Below are 26,230 nucleotides of genomic sequence, written 5' to 3'. Positions count from 1 at the left end.
GCAGAAGGTTGAGGGCATTGTTATCAGGTTTTAGTCTGCATGAACGAAAGAAGTATGTCTGGCCCTTACTTCTTTCTTCATCGTCCCCTCTACAGCGGAAGCAGCATCCTGGTCTTTGCATAGCTGACCTCAAACCTCTGCAGGTAAACCATGCTTCCTTGTGTTCCGAGTATTGAGTCAATACTGTCGCGTCCCCCATACCCTGACGAGGTGGTATTGGGAACGTCCTAACCCAGAGTTCCTTCTGGAACTCCAGGTCAACTGCCTCGGACGGGTCACACTTTCTTCCTTCACACACAAGCTTATGTAGGCCACACGTTTCCTTGCGGAGCAAGGAACTTGTGAGGTGGAGGGACTCCTTTTCTCGAGTGCGACTCACTCGGATTCTGAGTCCCCGGGTAAAGCCAAAGCCAGTATGGCTGGGGACTCTCCACCCTTCCTAAGGGGTAAGTCACCCAATGTAAATAGCGTGGTTTGTATTTTGGTTACTGAACAAATGACAAATTCGGAGATAATTTGTATTTTTCCTAACCATACAAACCTTAGCTATTTACACATTTGCCCGCCAGCCCTGTCCCCCAAGTCCTACTTCTAAGTGAAGTGAGACATTTCACCGGTGTGTGAAGGAGGGAGGGGTAGCAAGCTACCCCTCCCCCTACCCCTGCTAACTAGCGCAGGGTAGTAAACCCTCGTTAAAATCTAATGGCTCGTCATTTCAGCTACGCCGAAAGTAATACCCAATGTAAATAGCTAAGGTTTGTATGGTTAGGAAAAATACAAATTATCTTCGAATTGGTCATATTTACATATCTGTGTATCAGTTAGCTTTTGCAGCCACAGATACCTTACCAAGTATTGGTTATGTAATTATGATGTTATTATTTTAATTGCTTTATCCTTAGAAAGTAAAAATAAAAGAAAGAAGAGAAATTTTATCAGTTAGCTTGTGCAGTCACAGATATCTTACCAAGTGTTAGTTATTTAATGATGATGTTATTACCTATATTGTTTTACTTGCTTTATCCTTAGAAAGTGAAAATAAATGAAAGAAGAGCAATTTTATATCATGTTTTTCCTAAACACGATGCGTAAAACTTAAAACTGTTCTGTATACGTTTCATTGACGATCATAACAAACAATGAATGTATTTACACATCTGAGTAATAAATAACAATTCTAAGAGTTTTTCGTAAAGATGTTACTGTATTAGAAATATTTTAGTTGCCCTAACACTAGAAATTCCTACACGTTGCATGAATTACCACTAATAACAGTATGATAATTTTATGGTCTTATGAGTGTTCTAAACTGTTACAAATTATAATTGTACATTTTTATTTATAAAATATTTTCCTAACCTCAGTTTTAAGTCAGTTTAATTTATTGATAACTTTTATTCACATCAGTTATGGAGCCACCAGCACAAAAAAAGTACAAAGCCAAGGGTAGTTTTAGATAAAAAGTTACACAATCAGGCAAGAAATTGAACAATTGAGTTGCCACTAGAATGTTCGATGTGACAGAGAAGGTAGTGCGAGATTGAAAAAAAGGTGTGGATAATTTGAATCACAGTGGATTTTTAATTAAAAATGAAAAAAAAGTGTGGATAATTTGAATCACAGTGGATTTTTAATGAAAAATAAATATGTTTATCTAAATTTTATTACTACCATCATTAATGCTACCATTAAAATTATGAAAAGGTTAAAGAAAGAGAAAGTTAAGGTTGCTGAGAGCGCAACCTAGACTGAGTGTTTACATTTTGTCAGCTGGACTTGCATTGACAAAAGTTGATTTCATTCTTGCTTTGCAGTATTTCCTCAAATAGGCTATTTATTATAAACTTATGCCAATATGTGAGGTAAATATGGTTTGGCTACCTTTATTATTGGTTATCTCACTGAGGCCTAGGCTAGCCTACTAGTAAACCTCACATGGAATTCAAGGTGTGATTTTCATATCAGTTGTATAAGATGACCCCCAATGTTCAGGGGTGAATTTTATGATTTAATATAATACATGAAAATTCATGGTATTCCATTCATAGGTTGTTATAATAAGACATTGACCCACATAGCCTGTGTAGAGGTGAGCAGTGGGAACTAGACAAGAGGTTTTCAGAACGGTCAATTGTTTGGATAAACAAATGACAATACTGTATAATAAATTGATGGCTTATAAGGTGTATGAATAGGTGGAAAGCATTGTTCATTTCAAGCTATTAATCTGTTGTCTTCTTTTTGTAGCAGTGCAGACACTGGTCATGAGATAGAACTTAGTATTCAATTACTGAGTGATAATTTGGATGTAAGGGCTGAAATTATTGTCCTTAAATTACCCTGCTCTTTTTTTGTAGAACCATTCTCTAATTTAATGCAATTATCCATGGTTATTTCTCTTGCTATATCTGGTTCCTTTTCAGTTTTTCCGTTAGCTGATAGTGTATCCTTTTCCATTCTTCCTTTGTTAGCTACATGTGTTTATACTATCCCAGGATGTTATACTATATCACCTAGCGTACCTCATTCAGATAGTTTCTGTAGGTAATAAATGTATATATTTTAGTAGATTAATCTCATTATTATTTAGGCTAAGCACAAAAGAGACAAAGTGTTCAGTCACATGGTTCAAGCTGCTTTTACAGCTCTTGTTTCAGGTAAGCAGACTTTATTTATTGCATATCTACTTAGAGTTCATGGTAGATGCCCGGTTCAGGATTACCGATGTATTTCCCTGTTCTTTTACTTATGTTTTTGACTCAAGTGTTCAAGCTCAACCTTTAAGGGCTGTGATTGATAGTGTGGCATATCACATAACCTACCTCTACCATAATAAATATTCCGTTTCTTTTCTAATTATTCCCTGATTTGTCGTGTGCTCATTTGGCACATTAATGATTCCTCACTGACCAGTATGATACTCCTGTATAGTAGAGTCATGCATTTTTGTAGGGAAAGTAAGATTCAGACTTGGATTTTTTTCTGTACTTTATTAAAAGCAATTGTTGAAGCAAATCCTAAAAAAGAGAATGCAAGCCCAATCTGATTTATGTAATTCATTTATGATTGCACAATCATTTGAATCTCCTCAAACAAGATTGGACCCCCAATTTTTGGACATATTCAAGGTTTAGATCAGGAAGATATTGAGTTAGTTTACATTGAAGCTTTTAGCAGCGAATTCTCATTCATTATTGACTTCTCAATTATGGTATATCCTTGCAGGATGTTACTTTACTGAATTGGATGGACTATTACAAAGTTTGTTAGTTTCATCAAAGCGTTTGATTTACTGAACCTGGTGTTGGAAATGACAAAGAAAATTATTAGATTCTGGTTAACTAGAGAAAATTTGGCTATCGAGAAAATGTGGGTCGTTTGTTGGAAATTCTTTCGTGTGTTAATTTTGTTGCTATGTCTATTTCCAATTGCATCTCAATTGACACTGGGACTAGCTCTCAATTCTGGACACAAAATGTGCTCTGGTGATTGAGAACCAGCTGGAACTGGTGAAATTGAGGAACAACACACTTTGTTTGGCTCAGGTTTTTTTCATCGGAACTAACGGTTCGCGATGTTTAAGTTTTCACAGATGCTTCCTGATAAGGTTTGGGCGTATCCATTGATTATCTTCACTTATCAGGAATGCGATGAGAGAGAGAAATTGCCCTTCACATGAATTGGCTGGATCTTTTAATATTTAAGGCCCTTTAGGCTCAGGAGTCTTTGGTAAATAGGAAGTTCATGGCATTTTTTTTTCAGACAGCACAACACCACTGTTATACATTTGGAAGCAGGAGGCACTAGGTTGAAGACATTGTTCTGCATAGCAGAAGTACTGTTGTCTTGGATGGAGCTAAGATGAATTCTTCTCGTACCACAATTTATACCATGAAAATCGAACTTCTAGCAAATTAGTTAAGCAGAAAATTACCCGGTCTGTGGCAAAATGGTGAAATTTAGCCTTGAGCCAGGTGTTGAGACTGAGAGGAGTGTCCATTTCCTCTTCGTGGGAATTATCAGTACTTATCAGGAGTATGGAGCAGACTTGTCCTCCCAGTGAATTTCAACCTCCAGCCTGGGATGTAACCAAGTTGTTGTGGTCTTTGAGGAGAGCTCCTGACAAACGGTTGAAGTAAGTATGAGATAGAGTCCTTGCCCTGAAAAGGGTTTTTTCTATTTACCTTGGCCTCGAAAAATTGGGCAGGCAAATTACATGGATTCTTGTATTTTTTCTCTCATTTTGAGCATTGGAGGCAGGTCTCTTTTATCTTGTGTTCCTCAACTTTGTAGAGAAAATTCAAAACCTTGTTGATCCTGGATTCCATGTATTTCTACGCAGATACAAACTTCGAGTCATGTAATAGGGTTACTTCTGGTTTCGTTTTTTATGGCCAGACAATAAAAAAGAAATTGTTAGATTACGTCATGTTGCATTGCTAGGCAACCACTCTCCATGATGCGTCCCACTTGTAATAAGCCCTTACTCACATTGCCTCTGGCCGTGGAGGTAGTCGGAAATGTCTGCCTTCACTCCTACGACCAGACAACCACATAGCCTACTCTTTGTGGGTTGGAGTGTATGCCTTTCGACTATGTTGTATTCGATGCGTTCCTGCCTGGGCCATAATGGTCGCCCTTGTGGTACCTTCATGAGCCGGGTAGAAATGGATCCTCACCCGGTATGTCCGTTGTGTTGAGGAAAAAAGATGTTTGGTATAATCTTCATGTGACAATTGTAGGTAGTGGTCATCCTCCTAGCGGGATAAATATCCTTCTCACCAGAAGAAGCGAGCCAAGAGAGATCGCTCTCCTCCTTCCCCTTCGGTAAGCAGTGAGGAGAAACAAAAGGTAGTTTCGGCGACGAATGTTATCTCCCTACTAAGTTCTTCATGTCAGGAACCCTCTTGAGGTTTCTGTCATGGAGGACAATGGCGGTAATTTCATCAACATTTTATCATCTAGTACAGATCCCCTAGCTACGGCAGCTAGGCTCCCTGAGCCAGATCCACTTGATGCTTCTAAAACAGACTATGCTTGTATGTCAAGGTTTCCTTACCCCCTCCCCCCCATGAGTGCCTTGTGAAGGGATTTGTATTTGTCAGACTATGTAGATAAGATGTTCACCCCTATAGAAGTGTCTCCCATTAGAACATTAAAAGCATCTCTTAGTTCCCGGAAGGACTTAAGAGTTGAACCTGTCATATTCCGTTTTACCGAGGCAGCCTTATTGGACGATCCTGATTACCAGTCTCCAACTTGTATTAACGAGAAAGGCTGCCTTGTACACCTATGAGTCCTCGGCAGAAAACTCCTCTTAAGAGAGTCTGGAATAAGTCGAGAAATTTGTCATCGCTACTATGAGGGTGGTTGGACCTCTTCGGCTATGTCCCCGCCTCACCGGAGTTAGCAATACCTTCATGCTCCGAGCAGGCTTCTTCTTCCAAACTTTCTAAAGCTTGAAAGTTGATTGTAACCATTCCTGCCATTCCAAGAAATGCTTCAAAGAATACAGTTAGGCCAAACATTCAGACTCATAAATATGTAAGCGCTGATGTACCCAAACATGCGTGAAGTTACCCCCCCCTCCCCACAGTTTAGGCAGACCGACAGGTCCAAGCAAGTTATCATCCCTATAAGCGTCATGACGTCATTGTACGTGCTGCCATCTTGATGTGTGTGAGTATTCCTTCACATGATAATGATGCTAAGAAGAATGTAACTATACGCCCATCGGATGATAGAGGGCATAGTAAAACATCTCCACTTGAATCTAGAAATCCCCTGTAGTTTTATAAACTCCCGGCCAGGAACCAACGGGATAAAATCTCACCATACGCAAATAAGAAACGTATCTTATGCTAGCGATAAACCCACTAATTGTCTAGATAGACCCCGTTCTTACACTCGGTCCTCCTATCAGGATTATCAGGATGGGCTAAGCGTTCTCTGGAACGCTATTCTTTTTCAGATAATTCTTTACAGGTATAGAAAGTGGATAAAGTATGCGGAAAGTTTCCCATTTCCCAAGGATCCCCCCCCCCTATCATACGTAGAAAAATGGATTGGCAGACGACATAGACGTGGTACTTGCCATAGGCGTTCAAGATGGCTGAGTACTGAGAACTCATTTGCCTTGTAAAACGAGTCCTGAGAGAAAGACTTCAACCCCTCCGCTTCCCAATTAGAATAAAGAGATGAATGCTCTTACTATGAGAGTGAACTAGATTTCCTCCCATTCCTTCCCTGCCTCCTCTTCTCGATATGTTTCAATGGAAGAGTAGGATGGAGGAAAAGTAAAGAGCTCTGTTAAGACATAACATTCTCACCGTGATATCATCACTATTGGTGACTCTGGAAAACTTCTTTTCACACAAGTACAAGCTCTGCTGATGCACCCCTTCTTGAGGCCCTGGTATTGAGCTCAGAAGCCTCTCACTTCATTAAGATTATGAGCCTAATCTGCCATTTAAGAGGTTTAGATGAGCCTCCCTTAGAGCAGACTGCGAACAGACTATGCGGTATCGACAATACCAAGGTTTATCCTGTGACTTAGTGGGGTCCCCCATCTCTGGACATGTTCACCACCCACTTGAATCACAAACTCCCGGTGTATTGCTCTCAAGTCGCAGACCAAGCTGCTGTGATGGAAGACGTTTTTCAACACTCGTGGATGGTCTAGACTTCTATACCTACACCTTCCTACCGTTCTCTCTGATTCGTCAGACACTGAACAGAATTAGAACATCTAAGTGAGTCTGAGCAATGTTAATGGCCCCAAGGTGGCCATACCAAGAGAACTTTCAGAATGGTCAAACCTACTACGCCAACCTCACATAAGAAAATTCCATGATGCAGTACATTACCTATCCCTTTATGGCTGGAGACTATCTAGCATCTCTGAAAAAAACTTATCAAAGCCAACTACAAAGCAGCTTTCCGGATACCCTCAAAAAGTCTTCTGCAGCAGTTTTCCAGACAATGTGGAAAATCTAATGTGATTGGTGTCATAGGGGGAATATTGCTCCACTCTAGGCCACTATTCCCCTGATTGCAGACATTTTAATGTTCCTAAGGAACAAGAAGGCCCTTTCAGTTACCGCGGTGAAAGGCTACCACTCGGCCTTGAGCCAAGTATTCAAACTGAAAGGACTAGACCTCTCAGATTCTTGAGAACTCTGTCTTGATGAGGAATTTCAATCTTGCCCTTCTCAAGAACTAGGTCTTACAGACCTTGAAGAAAGCCCCGTACAAACCTATGCACAAAGCCTTGGACAGAGATCTTAACTTGAAGACAGTCTTCCTCGGTGCCTTAGCTTCAGCCAAGAGAGTGAGTGAACTATTTTTGTCTTCTATGTTCCTGAATTTGTGACCAAAACCAAATTCCAGGTGATAATGATATAAATTTTGACTCTTTCTCTATCTTGTCTCTCAAAGAAGTAATTTGTGACCCAGATGACATGTTGCTATGTCCTGTAAGAGCAGTACGTAAATATCTAAAAAGTACGCAGTATCTTAGGTCTAGAATCTCCAATCACACTGGCTACTCCAAAACGAAAGTTTCTAGAAAGACCATTTCCTTCTGGTTGAGAGAAACCATCATGAGAGCCTATAAATCCTCAGGGTAAGCATCTCCAAGGGCCCCACCTCGAGCAGCATCATCTAAGTGGGCTTGGTGCAACCTTAGCGTTCCTTAAAACTACCCGTTAACTCAAGTTCTAAAAGCATGGGTCTGGAAGAGAGAAACCACTTTTACAAACCAATACCTTAAAGATTGCACGCAGGTCCATAGACACCTTTTTCATAGAACCCATTGTTGCTGCACAACAAATAGTCTAATCTAAGCTCTCATGGGACAAGTAATTGCTTATATCCCAGAAATCAGTTATTCTCTTCATTATAAGGGAGTTTATGAGTATGAAGGTGAATGGCGATTTTGATCGAACTTAAAGCCCTCACTTAAAATCGCGGTAAGAATGCCTTGGGCTTGGCTCATATATTGATGATATATTGAATATACTAATACTGTACAGTGAACCCTCGTTTATCGCGGTAGATAGGTTCCAGACGCGGGCGCGATAGGTGAAAATCCGCGAAGTAGTGACAGCATATTTACCTATTTATTTAACATGTATATTCGGACTTTTAAAACCTTCCCTTGTACGTAGTACTGTTAACAAACCACCCTTTAATGTACAGAACACTTAATGCATGTACTACAGCACCCTAAACTAAAACAGGCACAAATATTAAAGGCGATTTTATATCATGTGTTTCCTAAACACCTAAAAAGCACGATAAAAAATGGCAACCAATGTTTTGTTTACGTTCATCTCTGATCATAATGAAGAAACAAACTCATTTAGTGTACACATATATGTATAGGTTAGTTTTTGCATCGATTATATTGATTATACAGTACTGTATGTTGATTTTTTTATTACCAATATTTTAGTTTACGTATTTTTCTTAGGACTTCCAAATTAAATCTTTTTCTTTATGACGCCGCCTGAAACGACGGCGTGTACGCTCAGTAAACAACCACGCTCAGAACAAACAAGGCATTTAACGCGCATGATGATAGTGATAAATAATGATACAGTACATACAGTATTTACAGTAAAAGCATTTACAAAATATGTTACCTTACAAATATAAATTATACAGTACTTGTACGTAGCAAAACAGGAAAACAATTTGAGAGAGAGAGAGAGAGAGAGAGAGAGAGAGAGAGAGAGAGAGAGAGAGAGAGAGAGAGAGAGAGAGAGAGAGAGAGAGAGAGAGATTGTTTTACGTACGAATGTAAATTTTAAACAAAAAAAATATGATAGGTTACAACATGTAGACTTTTAAAACCTTCCCTTTAACTTAATGCATACGTACGTACATTACTAAACTATAAAACAGGTTAAAGTAAAAAATAAAGATTGTTACTGTACTCACCACGAAAGAAGTTCAAGAAAAACTTGAATGACGATGGCGATGAATTTGCTACACAGTAGAAATGATGATGATGAAGCTGATGATGTGTTCTACTGTGCAGTCAATGATAGTATTTTACGTCTCTTCAGACGGAGGTGTCTTTTCCTGGGACACCTCTTCAACTTCTTCCTGGGAAACTTCTTCAATTTCTTCCGAAGGCGTACTAGCAGGAGGAACTGGCTCTTTTTTGCGAGGCTGGAAGAACATTGTGATCGGAAGTTGTTGCCGCTGCTTCTTTTTTCGATCCAAGAGCATCCTGTAGGGAGTCATGATGTCATCGACCTTATTTGAGAATTGCATCGAGCGAACCATATCCTCGTCCCACTCTTGTAACATTTCTTTCGCCTCCTTCATATGGTTGCAGAACTTGGCAAGCCGTTCTAATGCTAAGCCCGTTTCTTCGACATTTTCTTGGGTCTCTTCCTGGGTACCCTCACTCTCTTCCTCACTTGCCGATTTCGTCAGGTCTTCGAGGTCTGCGTCAGTTAGGGGCTGGGAATGGCAGTCCAACAACTCGTCGACGTCTTCAGTCGTCATGTCGCCAAACCCGTCACCTCCAATTATGGCAGCCAACTGCACAGATTTCCGTATTGCAGAGTGTTGGATTTCCGACGGAGTAAATCCCTTGTCGTCGTAAACAATATCGGGCCACAGCTTCTTCCAGCTCGCATTCACGGTTGCAGGTTTCATCTCTTGAAGTGCCTTTTGAATATTCTGCAGGCACGTGGCTATGGTGTACTGCCGCCAGTACGCCTTCAAGTTGAAATCTTCATCCTCGTCATCTTGGGCAGCATCCACACACGCAACGAGGTCCGCCAAGGTATTCTTCGTGTAGAGGGCCTTGAACGCCCTGATAACCCCCTGGTCCATCGGTTGAATTAATGACGTGGTGTTGGGTGGCAGGAACTCAACCTGAACGCCCTCACGCGACAGGTCAGTTGCGTGTCCACCAGCGTTATCCATAAGGAGAAGGATCTTGAATGGCAAGCCCTTCTCTAAGAGATATTCATGGACTTGCGGGATGAAACACTGGTGGAACCAGTTGGAGGTCAGCATCTTCGTAATCCATGCTTTTTGATTATGCATCCAGTACACGGGAAGGAGATTCTTATTTTTATTTTTCAAAGCGCGAGGATTTTTCGACTTATAAATAAGCCCCGGCTTTAACAAAAATCCAGCAGCATTGCCACACATCACGAGGGTAACGCGATCCTTGAATGCCTTAAAGCCAGAGGCTTTGGCTTCCTCTTTGAACAGGAAAGTTCGCGACGGCATTCTCTTCCAAAACAAGCCGGTTTCATCCATATTAAACACTTGTTCCGGCTTGTATCCACCTTCAGCGATAATGTTCTTGAAAGTCTGGTTCACGTAAGTTTCAGCAGCGGCAGTGTCAGCGGAAGCAGACTCCCCATGCAGGGAAACGCTTTTCAGGGCGAAGCGTTTCTGAAACTTCGCGAACCATCCTTTGCTTGCGGAAAAACGTTTCTGAGGCTGGGAATCAGTGGATGTCCCTGGTTGAGGATCATCTGCATCATCATCATCTTCAGCATGGTTGCCGTCGTCGTCTTTAGGTTCCTTTGCAGCAAAATTCTCATATAAGCTTAAAGCCTTTGTTTGGATGGTGTTCGTATCCAACGCTATGTTCTTCTTCCGGCAGTCGGCAATCCACACAGCTAAAGCACCTTCCATGCGTACGATCGTTTTATTACGCGTTGTAACGACTCGCTTCGCTGATCTGCTAAAGGTGATTGCAGCAGTCTTTCTAATGTTCGCCTCGTCCTTTTTGATATAGCGAACGGTGGATTCGTTGATGCCAAAATGGCGGCCGGCGGCCGCGTAACTTCTACCATCTTTTAACATGTCGAGAAGCGTAACCTTCTCAGCTATCGTCATCATCCTTCGGTGGCGTTTAGGCTCACTACCAGCCTTACTAGAAGCAGAACGCTTGGGAGGCATTGTACAGTAGGATTTAACAGAAAGTTCAACAAAAAGTTCAACTTAAAACAGTCGCACACAGCACAGATTAAACTTCACAAACTTAAGAACGTCTACTCAGCAATACGCGGAAAGAGAAAGTGAACGATCCAGCCCCGCGAGAACTTTGATGCTGCGGGTAGAAGATGCGGGCAAAACACCAATCACAGGCTAGATAACAAAACTTGAGTATTGATTCGTCATCTATCAGTGCTTGAACCAATCACAACCCGTCTTACAGTACATGGTGCGTTGGTTACTCATAGAAGATGCCCCGCGCATACTGAACGTACGTAGATTAAGTACAATACCGTAATAATAATAAATAATGATAATAATACTGTACAGTAATAATAATAATAATAATGATTAATAATAATAACAATAATAATTTTATTAACAACAACAACAATAATAATAATAATAACAATAATAATAAAAATTTACGTACGCTATTTTACGCCTCTCTCTCTCTCTCTCTCTCTCTCTCTCTCTCTCTCTCTCTCTCTCTCTCTCTCTCTCTCTCTCTCTCTCTCTCTCTCTCTCTCTCTCTCTCTCTCTCTCGTACGCTTACAGTATTCGAAATGTGATTTTTGCAACAAAGAATATTATTGGATGCAGTACTGTACTACGTACGTATACATACAAAAGATTCATGGAAAAGAAGCACATCCATTACAGTACACACCATTCTAATATGGTATGACTGCATCTGATTTGCGTTTCATGTTCGATTTAATTTTACTACGTACTGAATTATCGTATGATCACATTCTCTTTTCGTGTTTTATTTCTTTCTGTGCTGAATTATATATCATATGTAATGCAATGAACAATCAGTAAGAGCAGATATTACTAATTACAGTATTAATGGAATTACAGGTAACAAAATATCGTATTTGGTTGTCTTCAGATTTCGCGGTATTTTCGAATTTTCCGGAAAATCCGAGATATGTATATATATATGGGTTATGGGAAAACCCCGCGAAGTGGTGAATCCGCGATTGTCGAACCGCGAAGTAGCGAGGGTTCACTGTATTACAAGTCACTTGATGCTCATATCACTTCACCCTGGCAAAGCTCTCTAGAATGGAACAGAAGGCCTTTCCTCATAGGAGCCGGCTGCTCTGTTCAATAATAATTCACTGTGATCACTTGCTATTACTATAGTAATTCGTGTGCCGATGATTCCGCGCAGGACAGTTCAGCGCTGCCAATTCAGCGAATGACAATTCAGCTTAGAATCAGTTCAGCGCATGACAATTTAGCACAACGATAAATCAGCACAAGGACAATTCAGTGCACAAATGCACACCCATCCAACCTTTTATAAGTTTGTCGAGTTTCTTAAACTAGAGCAAGATAGCATAGAGAAAAGGATACTGAGAATAAGAGCTGGACACGACGATGGTAGAAAAAACCCAAAATACCAAAGGACAGCTAAGGCAATAAAAACGCTTGTTAATGAGTATGGAAGTCGATTTGATAAGTTGGAATACGTACAAAATATAAGCTACCTCATTGAATTGCAGAAATAAATTAATTCATTTCTTTTTACATATACAGTACTGTATGTATTATTTTTAATATGTAAATTTAATAAATCTTTTATATCCCTTTTTATATATTATCAATAAAGTGTTGAAACTTTTTGCTGAATTTCCTTGTAGTTGCTTCCTTATGCTGACTTGTTACTGTGCTGAATTGTTCTTATGCCGAATTGTCATTCACTGAGCCGTGTGTGCCTTTTGGCGCCGAATTGTCCTTGTGCTGATTTGTCCTAGTGTTGAATTGTCATGCGCTGAATTGTCATTCGCTGAATTGGCAGCGCTGAATTGTCTGCGCTGAATTATCCAGTGCGGAATTATCGGTGTACCATAGTAATTATATATTGAGAAAAAAGAGCAGACCTCCTATATCACTGAGGCTTCCTCTCATCTAAGAAAGACTTCCCATTAAATGACTCAGAAGTTTATATCCACGTAGGAATAAACTATAAATGTTATATAATTTGTATTTTACCTAGCTATACAAACCTGAGTTATTTACTGAAGTTCTCGCCTCAGTCACCCTGCAAGTCTTTGACCAGAACAGCATTGTGGGTAAGTGCTTGATACAAGCGTAGCACATTATGTACAGCAGTTGCATAGCAATGCAACATTATGTAAACCACAAATTTTTTTTTTATTGTTTGGCCATAGAAAACAAAACTAAAAGTAACCTCTATATAATGACTCAGTTTTGTATAGCTTGTAAAAATACAAATTATATAAAATTTGTAGTATCTGTAGCTCATACTCTTCATGTGTATAATTGGATTATCATTCCTCCTTAGGTATTCTGTATTGCTGATGGAAGTGCTTTGTTCACTCTTCATGGACACTGTGGGCCTATCACATCAGTATTTGTGGACGGGAGCTTAGGTGGAGTCAGTGGAGAAGATGTAACTGTTGACATGGGAGTTGGAGCTATCATAGGCAGTGGTTCCCAAGATGGCATGCTTTGTGTTTGGGAGTTAGTAACAGGAGCCTGTGTTTATAGGTAAGTCATCTGTTTTGTATTTTGAAGAGTTGTGCCTATCTTGTCAAATATAATAAAAAATTGTTTCAATAAAAGAAAAAAAAAACTTAGTAAAATTCATGTTTCTATTCTCACCTGATGTTCACATTGCTTCATCTCCAGAAGCTTGGTTTAATCAACAATTACCCACAAAATATTTCTAAATTAGAAAGTTTTCCCAATTTTTTCCCTTCAAAAAACATGTTCTTGGTTAAGGAAGGAGTATTCTAGCATGAAGTGGTAAGAAGCCCAAAACTGACAAGCCAGTTTCTTTGTCCTTTCAGTTTTGAAGTTAAAATTTTTCCTATCCTCTTGATACCCCAAGGAGAGTGGGCATGTACTGTAATGAACATCAGGTAAGTATAGAAATAAGAAATGTTATTAATAAAATTCTGTTTATTACAACAAATCTCATTATGTGTCAATAACTTGCATTACTCGTTGAACGTTTTAGTGATGTGGCTGGGACTGGAGTCAGAGGCAGAGAACCAATGATGGTTGAAGTACGTAGTACTTTTTGTGTGATTTGAACATGTATGTTAACATATAAATACACTAAAATAGACCTTACATAACCATGAATAAGGATTAGAATTGCAAGTGGTTCAGTTGGTTGTTGGGTGAGATGTGAGAAGCTACGTATCTAAGCTGGGGTTGTTGGGGGTTTGAGTAATGCCTCAGGTAGGGAATGTTACCATTGATTAGAGAGAGTGGTGTGACTAAAATAGCTCTTACACAATCGGGCAGTTAACAGAATGGTGTGATATTAAGAACATATTTCAGTCAATTGGCAGTGAAGTTTTGGGAAATGCAGCTACAAAGATAAAGCCATGGCTATCAAATGATACTTGAGATACTAAAGAAAGGAGACGGACAGAAATTAATTGTAAAAAGTTTTCGAGTAAGTAATGAAAATTACAAGGTAGAGCATGCTAATTATTCCAGTATTGATAGTGAGGTGGAAAGAAAAGCCAGGAATGACTGGAGAGAATATTTAGACAGGAAAGCAGATTAGGCTGAAGCTAAGGAAGACCTTGATGTGCCCATGAATGAATTCAGTGTGTTTGAAGTCAAATCTATCATTTTAAAACTTAACCCCTGGGTACAGTGGAGTAACTGCTGAGATGATATTGACTGAAAATGAATTGACTCCTAGAATATTGTACTTAAAATATTATTTTGTAGAATGTGGTGTGAAGAGGAAAAGCCTGATGAGTGGGAGCGAGGAGTGTTGGTGAAAATGGAAAAAAAGAAAATAAATTGACTAACTGCAATAATTACAGAGGCATCACAGTTACGTCAGTTGTCATGAAAATATATAGTATGCTTATTTTAAAGAGACTGGAAAGAAAGATTGATGAAAAGTTGAGAGATGAACAAGCAGGATTTAGAAAAGGTAGAAGTTGTACTGACCAAATGTTAATTTTAAGTCATGCTGTACAGCAATGTGTTGAATATAGAAATCCACTTTTGATGGCATCTGTAGACAATGAAAAAGCCTTTGATAGTGTGCATCGGCCAATTTTGTGGAGAGCCGTGCGTTATTAAGGAGTTCTTCTTAAATATGTAAATTTGATGTTAGTCTGTTCATGAGCATAGCAAGTGCTAAGTTAATGTTATAGTGGAGTCCTATGAAATGAATTTCCAGTGAACAGTGGGGTATAGTACTTCAAGGGAATGTGTTGTCACCTATATTTTTTATCCTCCTCATGGATTTTGTAATGCATAGAACAGTTGGGGATGGTGGAGAAGGGTTGGACTGTATTGGTAATAGGAAATTAGCTGACATGGAGTTTGCTGATGACACTGTCCTTATTAGCAAAACACAGGATTTGCAATGCTTGTTTACCTGAATGCATGAAATATTACATGAGGTTTGGCTCAAAATAAATAGGACAGTGATGATGAGAATGGAATATGCAATGGAAAATGAAATGTCATTGGAAGGAGAAAGGATTACAGTTAGAATAATTTAAATATTTAGGAACTATGATCTCTAATACAGGGGCTTTAGAATTGCAGTTTAATGGAAGATTGAAAGAACAAAACAGACGATGGCTAGGTTAAAGGGTGTAGTTGCCTGCTGATTGTTAGACTGGGGTTCGAGTCCCGCTCAAACTCATTTGTTCCTTTTGTCGCTGCAACCATACCATCCTGTGAGCCAAGGAAGGGTGTTTGGGGAGCCTATAGCTCTATTTGCTGAGTCATCACCAGCCATTGCTTCGCCCTCCTTGGTCCTAGCTTGGGTGGAGAGAGGCCTTTAAGTAAAATTTGGAAATCAAATTGCCTGAAATTACATATAAAGATCAGGGTATATATCAGTTTAGTAAGGTCGATGTTATTGTATGGACATGAGTTGTGGTATGACAATGAAAAAGTATCCAACAGATTTTGTAGATTATAAAACAAAGCTTTCAAAAGAATATTGGAAGTGAAATGGCAGGACATGATTAGAAATAAAACTATAAGAGATTACTCGAGTGCCATATGTTGATGAGGTCATGGTGCGGGTTGATGGAGATGGTTTGGGGATGCTCTTCACACTTCCCAAGAGAGATTAATTTACCAAACTCTTAATTGGGCTCTTCAAAGCACCAGAAGAGATGGATGTCCCAGTCCTACATGGCTGAGGATTATGAAGTGTGAAGTAGGAGGAGATGAATGGAGAAGTATTGATTTAAAAGCTCAAGATAGAGATGACGCAAAAACTAACTGAGGCCTTTTATGTCAATAGGCTTAGGAGGAGTTGATAATAATGAAAATAAGAAATAAAGGCTAGAATCCCACAGGCTTTGTTGGTTGGCTGAAGAAAGAAGAAGGGCTAATATCAGGGGAAGGCGAAGAGTTTTTAGTGAAATTTCCTGACTACTGTGTGATATACTGTACAGTTGAACCTCACAGTAACGGACTAATAGGGGAAGTACAGTAATATTCTTAAGGGATGTAAAATGAACTCACGATAATAAAGATTTTTTCAGGCTTGGGTCATATCAAAACAAACGGAATATAGGGCCAGGAAACACTGGCGAGTAATCTGGGAACTAACACATTCAAGTTAAAGGTAATTATTGCAAAATAATCTATAAAAGGCTATTTTATTTACAAATGAATAGGTAAATAAATATGAATATTGTATATATTCATGCATAAAATGATCTTTAGATTGGACCTGTAAAAAAATTAAGACAAATTTTGATTTATCTCATATCTGTAGCATAAAAAGACTGCTAAATCATGAAACCATCTGTGCAAGCCGGTAAGATAGGCATTTAAACATCCAAGTAATAATAAGTGATACTCATCGTTTTTAGTAAACCGTATGAAACCTCTATTAATAATTATAGGATAGTTTGAATAAGTTTGGAAAGTATATTAATTTTTTTTTATTTATGTGTGCATATCCTTGATAGCGGTAGCTTGAGTCAGCTGACAATGTTCTTAGTTGGTCTTGAATATGCTGATCCCATACTTATTCAAAGCATCTTATAATAATATTGGACAAATGATCATCCTGTATGTTATAGACTACCAATGTTTGCAAAAAGTTTACTAAAGCTATTAGTGTCATTAGTTATCAATTAGATGTGTAAATGCGTACATCCGTTTGTTTGTTCGTCCGTTCATTGTCTGTTCCTTTTTGGTGTCATGACGTAGAAACATGATATTGAAACATTTATTTCATTTATTTTGAATTTCTAAGACTACAGTAAGTAAAACCCTCTTTGATAATTATACACTTTTAAGAATACTACTTTTCATTTATATATTTGCATATCCTTTAGATTGGTTGCTTGAAATCAGCTGATGACAAGATCAGCAGAGTGTGTTTACATGTTCTGAGATAATCTTGCATAGAAAAAAGTTGATCTCATCTTTATTGAATTAATCCTTGACTAGACATTTTATAATAAAGCTATACCAATAATTAATAGGTTGAAAATTGTTTTATTATTTTTATACATACATACATACATATACCAAGGCACTTCCCCCAATTTTGGGGGTTAGCCGACATCAACAAATGAAACAAAACAATAAGGGGACCTCTACTCTCTACGTTCCTCCCAGCCTGACAAGGGACTCAACCGAGTTCAGCTGGTACTGCTAGAGTGCCACAGCCCACCCTCCTCCATTATCCACCACAGATGAAGCTTCATAATGCTGAATCCCATACTGCAGCTACCTCCGCGGTCATCTAAGGCACCGAAGGAAGCAGCAGGGCCTACTGGAACTGCGTCACAATCGCTCGCCATTCATTCCTATTTCTAACACGCTCTCTTGTCTCTCACATCTATCCTTCTATCACCCAGAGCTTTCTTCACTCCATCCATCCACCCAAACCTTGGCCTTCCTCTTGTACTTCTCCCATCAACTCATGCATTCATCACCTTCTTTAGCAGACAGCCATTTTCCATTCTCTCAACATGGCCAAACCACCTCAACACATTCATATCCACTCAAGCTGCTAACTCATTTCTTACACCCATTCTCACCCTCACCACTTCATTCCTAACCCTATCTACTCGAGATACACCAGCCATACTCCTTAGACACTTCATCTCAAACACATTCAATTTCTGTCTCTCCATCACTTTCATTCCCCACAACTCCGATTCATACATCACAGTTGGTACAATCACTTTCTCATATAGAACTCTCTTTACATTCATGCCCAACCCTCTATTTTTTACTACTCCCTTAACTGCCCCCAACACTTTCCAACCTTCATTCAATCACTGACATACATCTGCTTCCACTCCACCATTTGCTGCAACAACAGACCCCAAGTACTTAAACTGATCCACCTCCTCAAGTAACTCTCCATTCAACAAGACATTCAACCTTGCACCACCTTCCCTTCTCATACATCTCATAACCTTACTCTTACCCACATTAACTCTCAACTTCCTTCTCACACACCCTTCCAAATTCTGTCACTAATCGGCCAAGCTTCTCTTCTGAGTCTGCAATCATTACAGTATCATCCGCAAACAACAACTGATTTACCTCCCATTCATGGTCATTCTCGTCTACCAGTTTTAATCCTTGTCCAAGCACCTGAGCATTCACCTCTCTCACCACTCCATCAACATACAAGTTGAACAACCACGGCGACATCCCACATCCCTGTCTTTTATATAATTAGATATAAAGTGAATGAAAATAGATATCTCAGAACTATTTACTTTATATGGTGACCTTTGCCAACTGAATGCTACTCTAATTATCTGAATTTAGTCTGGTATATCCGAAGTCCGTAGTAACAGTGTTCGTTACTGCAAGGTTCTACTGTACAACAATGTGCTATACTCTTTAGTAAGATATATGAGTTATACAAGTAATTTTAACCTCCACATGGTATATATTTGTAAATGGTGTAATTGTCTGTATCACCAGGCATGTTATGATGTCAAACGACTTCATCGTAACCAAAGGTTAAAGCCTGAAACTTGAAGTTTATCATAAAAAGAGGAACCGTAAAAATTTCGCAACATCCAAGCTATTCATAGACATTGACAGACTCCTAGCTTAGCACCAATCTAAATAAATATTCCATTGTATTTGATATGGAATATTGGTAGGCTGTCTTTTAGAACCCGTAATAGATAGTCTAGACTCTAGAGGGCTTCGAAAACCATTTGTTTATGAGTTTTAGGGTTGTGGTGGCCGATGCGATAATGTCCCTGACTGGTGAATGCCAGACTGGGGTTCGAATCCTGCTCTAACTCATTAGTTCTTTTTGTCACTGCAACCTCACCATCCGTGTGAGCTAAGAATGGGGTCTTTAGGAGAGCCTATAGGTCTATCTGCTGACTCATCAGCAGCCATTGCCTGGCCCTCCTTGGTCTTAGCTTGGGTGAAGAGGGGGCTTGGGCACTGGTCATATGTAAATATGGTTAGTCTTTAGGGCATTTTCCTGCTTAATAGGACAATGTCACTGCCCCTTGCCTCTGCCATTCATGAGCAGCCTTAAAGCTTTTAAAATATGGTGGATAGTCTATATGTGGTCAGATGTAGGATGGATGATTTTGGATGAATCACCTTTGAGATAGGTTGTTTGAAGAGAGAATCTTTGTATGGCAACCTTCTTGGAGATTACCACAGGGGCTGCAGATCTGTGATTGAGACACAAAATGAGCTACAGACAGTAATTGATTTATGACCTATGCAACTTACTACTGTTCAACTTTACAACCATTTTTTCAGGGTGGTGATGTCACAAATCAATTGGAAATAGTATGCTAATAGGACAAATATTGCCTTGGAAATAATCTATTTTCTTCTATAAAATTAAATGATTTATTTTGTTAAGTTAGTATTTTCTTTTATTGATAATATACAGTATCTATTTTCAGTAAAAAATACATTAAGAAAAGTTGTAATATCTGTAGAGTTCATATCATATGTCTGGTGACGTCATATTACCGGCGGAAATCGAGTGATTAGTGTTACTATTTTCATTATTGAAATATCAAGTAACAATGCAAAGTATTTTGTGGGCCTTTATCAGTTATTATGAGTACTACTTAGCGTAAACTTGACTCTACGTTGGTTTTATTTCATCTCTGAAAATAGATCGATATTTATCTAAAGAAAATACACGAATAGGACAAATATATTAGAAATATATTTTTTTTTACATTAAGAAAATTGAATACTTTTGCTTGGTACATTAGTATTTTCTTTTATTTCTTGTAAGAAAAAGGAAAGGGTTTTAGATACTTTGCAAGTCATTCTTTGTCGAGTTCATGTCACATGTCCTGTGATGTCATATTTCAGGTGGAAGGCGCCCTGGCACACTGAATGATTTCCTTTTGGCGTGTTACTTAATAACCTTATTACACACACGCACACACACACACACACACACACAGAGTTTGTGTGTGTGTGTGTTTTTATGATAACTAATGTCTTATAGACGAATTATATTGAAGCTGTGATAGCCTATAACATATTGGTGTTGATGCAATATTCATTATGAAGCGATTTCGAATGGTAAGAAATTTATATAACTCCTTGTTAGTTGTACTGTATGTGCGCTAATCGCAATACGGTAGCATGACCTTGAAATCAGCTTATGCCAACCGAAAGCAAATCAAAAGTAATTGTTGATTATTGAAATGCTCAAGAAATGGAAAAATAGAATGTAAACATGCTTTAATAAACCACAATTATGTCTAATGAAATATGAAGGCCTTAAGATTAACTAAAAGTTAAATACTGTATTAAGCTTTAAAAATGAACTACCCGTATGTGCTCGAGCACACACATTCACACGCACAAAGAAAGAGCGAGAAAAATTGTCGCATGATAACTAATGATAATGGCTTAAACGAACTGCATAAAAACTGATTTCCTGTAACACATTGGCACTGATGGAATATTCATCATGAAGATATTTCGTAAAAGTTAATACGCCATTCGTATGTACGCCATCTTTTGATACAGTAGCGGGACCTTCAGATCAGCTGATCATAAGCAAAGGTAAATAAAATGTTAAGTAATTCTTGATTTGTGAAATGCTTTTGAAATAGAAAAATAAAATACAAAAGTGCATTAATAGAGCATAATACGATATCCTATGAAGCAAGAAAATAAAATAGTGATGAACATGAGAAAATATCGATAAGATATGATCGATATGATTGCCGAATTATGACCCATCATAATAAATCTACGAAAACATCACTATTGGAGTTACATACATCGAAATCGACTTGAAGACGAGTCTCTTGCTCCGTATCTCTGTCGTAAGTCGACGAATACATGTAAAACTAAAACACTAGTAAATCAGGGAAACTAGCAAAGCCACAGAAGAGAAAAAAGATGGAAAATTTCCTCGAAATGGCACAATTAAATGATCAGTCAATTAGAAACAAAAGGGAAAACTAAAGGCAACGATAGCTAGTGAAGAACTAGATGTCACAGGCATTACTGAGACCTGGATTCAAGAAAAAAAAAAAAAAGATTTTATCAGAGAATACAAAATCCCAGATTTAAAACTTTTCAAGAAGGACCACCTTATCAAAAAAAGGTGGAGGGGTAATGCTCTATGTTAAAAATCACTTAAGCCCCATAAAAATTGAATGAGAAACCAAATTTGAAATGAAAAGTGAAAATATTAACACCATAGATAAAAAACATGTCCATACTAGTAATGTACAGACCACCACATCAAACACATGAACAGGACGAAGAGCTGTATAGACAACTTGGACAATAGGCTAACTGATCTAATGGGAGAATTCAATGCAGCATTACACTGGGATACTATGAATTCTACATCAAACACAGAGGGACATAGGCTACTAGAATTTGTCAACAATGAACTCCTCTATCAGTGGGTCAGTAAACCAACTAGGGGAAACAATATACTAGATATTGTGCTAACAACAGAAGAAAGTTTATTATCCAGTGTTTCAGTGGGCAAAAATATTAGCAAGAGTGACCACAAAATAGTTAGGTTTCAGTTAAATATTCCTCATCTAAAGGAAAGGAAAATTATAAAAAAAAGCTAGACTACAGACATAGTAATGGATAAAACTGGAGGAATACACCAAGAATTTAGAATATGATGAAACATAGAATATAGATATACAATGGGACTCCTTTGTAGACATATACTGTATAAAGAAGAAAGGGCTAAATGTATACCACATAGAAAAATTTTACCAAATGGAACACCACAACCTAAGTGGTTCAATAGAGAAATAGCCAATGCAATAAGAAGTAGAGACAGGAAACATATATCAATGGGTCCACAGCCTTCAATTCAAGAAATTTCCAAGCGCAAGAAGTTTAGCCAAAAGGTAGATAAACTACTTTAGTTAGAAAGACTAAGATCAATGAAGAAAAAAGAGTGGCTTCAGCTCGTAAAGAAAACTTAAAAGAAAAGAATTTTTGCATATGTAAACAGTAGAAAACCAATGAAAATCAACATTAGCCCATTAAGAGACTCAGAGGGTAGTCTTTTAAAAAATTATTTGGAAAAACCCGAACTGATGTATGCATATTTCACAACTGTATTCACTAGGGAAGAATCAATGACCCTCCCCAAACCAGCTATCAATTATGAAGGTCCACAACCATTAAATAGAATTGCCTTTACAATAGATCAAGAATAAAATAAAAAGGACTCAGTAAGTCTAAGGCACCAGGTCTGGAGGATATTCATCCAAGAGAGGGTATAGAACTAGAAGAAGAGATAACCCCACACTTTAAAAATGTTCCAAAAGACAGCCAACAAAAGAAAAGCACCACAAGGATGGAAATCTGCAATGTTCCTCCATTCTACAAGAAGTGGCCAAAAAAAAAAAGAACCTGGCAACTACACTACAGACCTGTGTGTCTAACTTCAGTGCCTTACAAAATTTTTTCATCAATTGTAGTAGATTCAATAGTAGAACTGTCTTCTGATAGACAGCCAACATGGTTTTAGACTAAAGAGATCATTTGTGACAAATCTTTTGGAATTTTTCCACATGTTTAGCATTTATGGCAATATATGGTAGTAGGTTGGCCAGGGCACCAGCCACCCGTTCAGATACTACTGCTAGAGAGTTATGGGGTCTTTTGACTGGCCATACAGTACTACATATGATCCGTTTCTCTGGTTACGGTTCATTTTGCCTATACGTTGAATAGTCTGTCCTATTCTTTTCATATTCTCCCCTGTCCTCATACACCTGACAACACAGATTACCAAATAATCTTCTTCACTCAAGGGGTTACTGGACTGTAATTGTTCAGTGGCCACTTTCCTCTTGGTAAGGGTAGAAGAGACTCTAGTTTTGGTAAGCAGCTCTTCTAGGAGAAGGACACTCCAAAATCAAACCATTGTTCTCTAGTCTTGGGTAGTGCCACAACCTCTGTACCATGGTCTGTACCATGGTCTCCCACTGTTTTGGGTTAGAGTTCTCTTGCTTGAGGGTACACTCGGGCACACTCTCCTATCTTATTTCTCTTCCTCTTGTTTTGTTAAGGTTTTTGTAGTTTATATAGGAGATATTTATGGCTGTTACTCTTCTTAAAATATTTAATTTTACTTTTTCCCTTTCCTCACTGAGCTATTTTCCCTGTTGGAGCCCCTGGGCTTATAGCATCCTGCTTTTCCAACTAGGGTTGTGGCTTAGCAAGTAATAATAATAATAATAATAATAATAATAATAATAATAGATGTCATATCCGTAAACTTTCAAAAGGCTTTTGACAAAGATCCTCATAAAATTTAATGGTTAAAATTAGAGCACTAGGCATCATTGACAAGCCAGCTGAATGGATTGATGATTAACTAACAAACAGAAAAGAGAGAGTAGTAATCAATGGAGAAGCTTCAGAGTTGGCAGCTGTTGCAAGCGGAGTACCTCAAGGATCCGTCCTTGGCCCATTGCTATTTCTGATCTACGTTAACAAAATGAATTTATGCTCAATGGTTTGAAATTTATTCAAAATTTCAATAAAGACTGGATATATGCTTGTACTGTTACTAATAGTGTAAAGAAAAAGATGGATCATTTATTTAAATTTAAGAGTGAAAAAAGTTTAAATCGTGGAAAAAATTAAAATTCACTTCAATTTTAAAGTGAAAAAAGTTTAAATCGTGGAAAAATTGAAAGTGGGGAAAGTTTGGAGCATCATGACTTGAGGAGTTTGGTGGCAGGACAACTATGACCTAAAGCAATAGAAAAATAATTGTTGAAGTTCTTTCCTGAAAGTGATGAGAAGAAATTGTTGAAAAGTAAAAATAGAAAAAACAATGAAAATGATCCGAAGATTACTGTACAGTACAGTATATCAGTTTTCTTTTTTTTTCATTTTGATTTAAATATGTAGTTTGTTTTAATTGATTATGTATTTTCTTTCAATTATCATTGACTCAAATTAGCCTAATGTATAATGGTGTACAGTTATTCCAAGTGATTGTTAAAAATGTGTAGGAGTACTTCTTATATTGATATTCCATTTTCTTTCAGTATTATTATTAAATGCTAAGCTACTGTTAAGAATGTTTCCATTAAATCTATTTCATACAGTAAATGTATTGATATCCACTATTTCTTCTAATGGTCTGTTTTTGAGGAGCCTTTCAGTGCACCTTTTAATATGCACTGTTAAAAAGGGTCTTTGCAGTCTCCTTTCTTTCATCTACACCCACATTTTATCTTACTTGATTTCAATTCTTGCTTTATTTCTTCCAAACTTCTCTAATTTTACTTCTTGGTACAACTGCAATGTGTTTCCCAGTTGCTTCCCTTTGTTGAATGCCTCCCTGGCCCCATCACTTTACCTTATGGGTCATTCTCCAAAATCCCAACCCAACGGTGCAGTTAAAATTGCCTATAAGCTGTTGGAAAAAAAAAGTTCAAAATTATATATTTATCTTTATCAACTTAAGAATTTATGAATATATATAAATATATTCATAGTCATGTTTGAGTGAATACAGATTTACAAAAATCTTCCTATGAATATTTAAGGAAAATTTTCAATTATCTGACAATATGTTGGTATTACACACAATGATTAAATAGAAGTAGGTGTATGTGCTTATGCAGAATGCTTGTATATGTACTGAAGGCTTCTTGTACATTTGTATGTTTCTATGTCTTTTACCCTTCATTTGTTTCTTTGCCTCTCCTGCTACTGCAATTTCTTTTGTTCTAGTATATTAAATTATTTTTTTTTTCAGGAATTTGCACTCTACCTTGTAATATTCTAGTATATTAAATTATTTTTTTTTTCAGGAATTTGCACTCTACCTTGTAATAGCCTTGCGAAGTTGTAGTTATTCAATTTTTTTTTTCATTTTTTTTTTACCTTTTAAGGATTTGCTTAGCATCTGGAAAATAGAGATTTAATGGGTGAAAAAACTTTTTATTTCTTAGATGATTTATTTTCCTAATGCTTATAGATAAATGAGTTGTTTGTGTTTACTTCCAGTGTACAAGCACATGATGGAATTATTACTACCTTGAACTGCACAACAAGTTATATACTCTCCTTAGGAGGTGATGATAAACTTTGTGTTTGGGAGAGATTTCAAGGCCATTTGCTCAATACAGTTCAGCTGGTGAGTGGTTTATTATTGGTGTTCAGTTCAAGTTATGTATGTTTTTCCATTATTTTTATAGATAAGTGAAGTTGTGATAAAAAGGTTTGATGCTTTTTAACGAGAGGAAATTACTTCATTCTTTTGTAATTATTATGGTAATGCACATAATTTGTTTTTTTCATAGTGATTAATTGATGTGTTATATTCATTAGTCCTTTAGTTGGCACACAGAAGTAATGAAGGTATGATAAACCCTTTTGATATGCAAATTTTGAGGCCTTTTATAGGTCATTTTTATTTGTGTAATTTTTTTTCAAAAAGTGTGCTGAGTTGTTTCAAAGTTTCATAAAAAAATATAGTTGTTCTGACATTAAATACAAACCCTTATTCTATTTATAGGGAATATACTTTTGGCAAAGCTGGAAGACTAGCCATAAGATTTTTCAGAGAGGTGTAACTACCCGCCCGCTAGTTAATGGGTGGTTAGTTCGCTACCCTGCTCACTCACACACCAGTGTTGTCTTGTCACTTTTGCTTTTGACTCAGCCGAGAATGGACGTTACCGCTCTCCACCTCTCCAACTATTTTGACTTCCCATTTGACTAATTCTCTTTTTGCTTTTTCTTTCAGAGGTGTGCTTGTTGTTTCTTCTTGCTGTCCACC

The 26,230-nt window shown here is 37.8% G+C and overlaps 1 protein-coding gene across 4 annotated transcripts in view; it reads left to right on the top strand.

Annotated features, from left to right (window-relative positions):
- Nucleotides 1–26,230, top strand: part of SCAP (SREBP cleavage activating protein) — a 305,057-nt gene that overhangs the window by 248,740 nt on the left and 30,087 nt on the right. For all 4 annotated transcript variants that reach the window (XM_068346119.1, XM_068346120.1, XM_068346122.1 and 1 more), the window contains exons 14-15: nucleotides 13,292–13,497; nucleotides 25,456–25,585. In XM_068346119.1, coding sequence (XP_068202220.1) covers nucleotides 13,292–13,497; nucleotides 25,456–25,585 — 336 coding nt within the window. The remainder of the gene's footprint in view (nucleotides 1–13,291; nucleotides 13,498–25,455; nucleotides 25,586–26,230) is intronic.

The sequence above is a fragment of the Palaemon carinicauda genome, chromosome 22 (genome assembly GCF_036898095.1).
Source record: "Palaemon carinicauda isolate YSFRI2023 chromosome 22, ASM3689809v2, whole genome shotgun sequence".
Taxonomy (NCBI): Eukaryota; Metazoa; Arthropoda; class Malacostraca; order Decapoda; family Palaemonidae; genus Palaemon; species Palaemon carinicauda.
The sequence above is the reverse complement of the archived record's forward strand: the minus strand, read 5'-3'. Positions and strand labels throughout refer to the sequence as shown.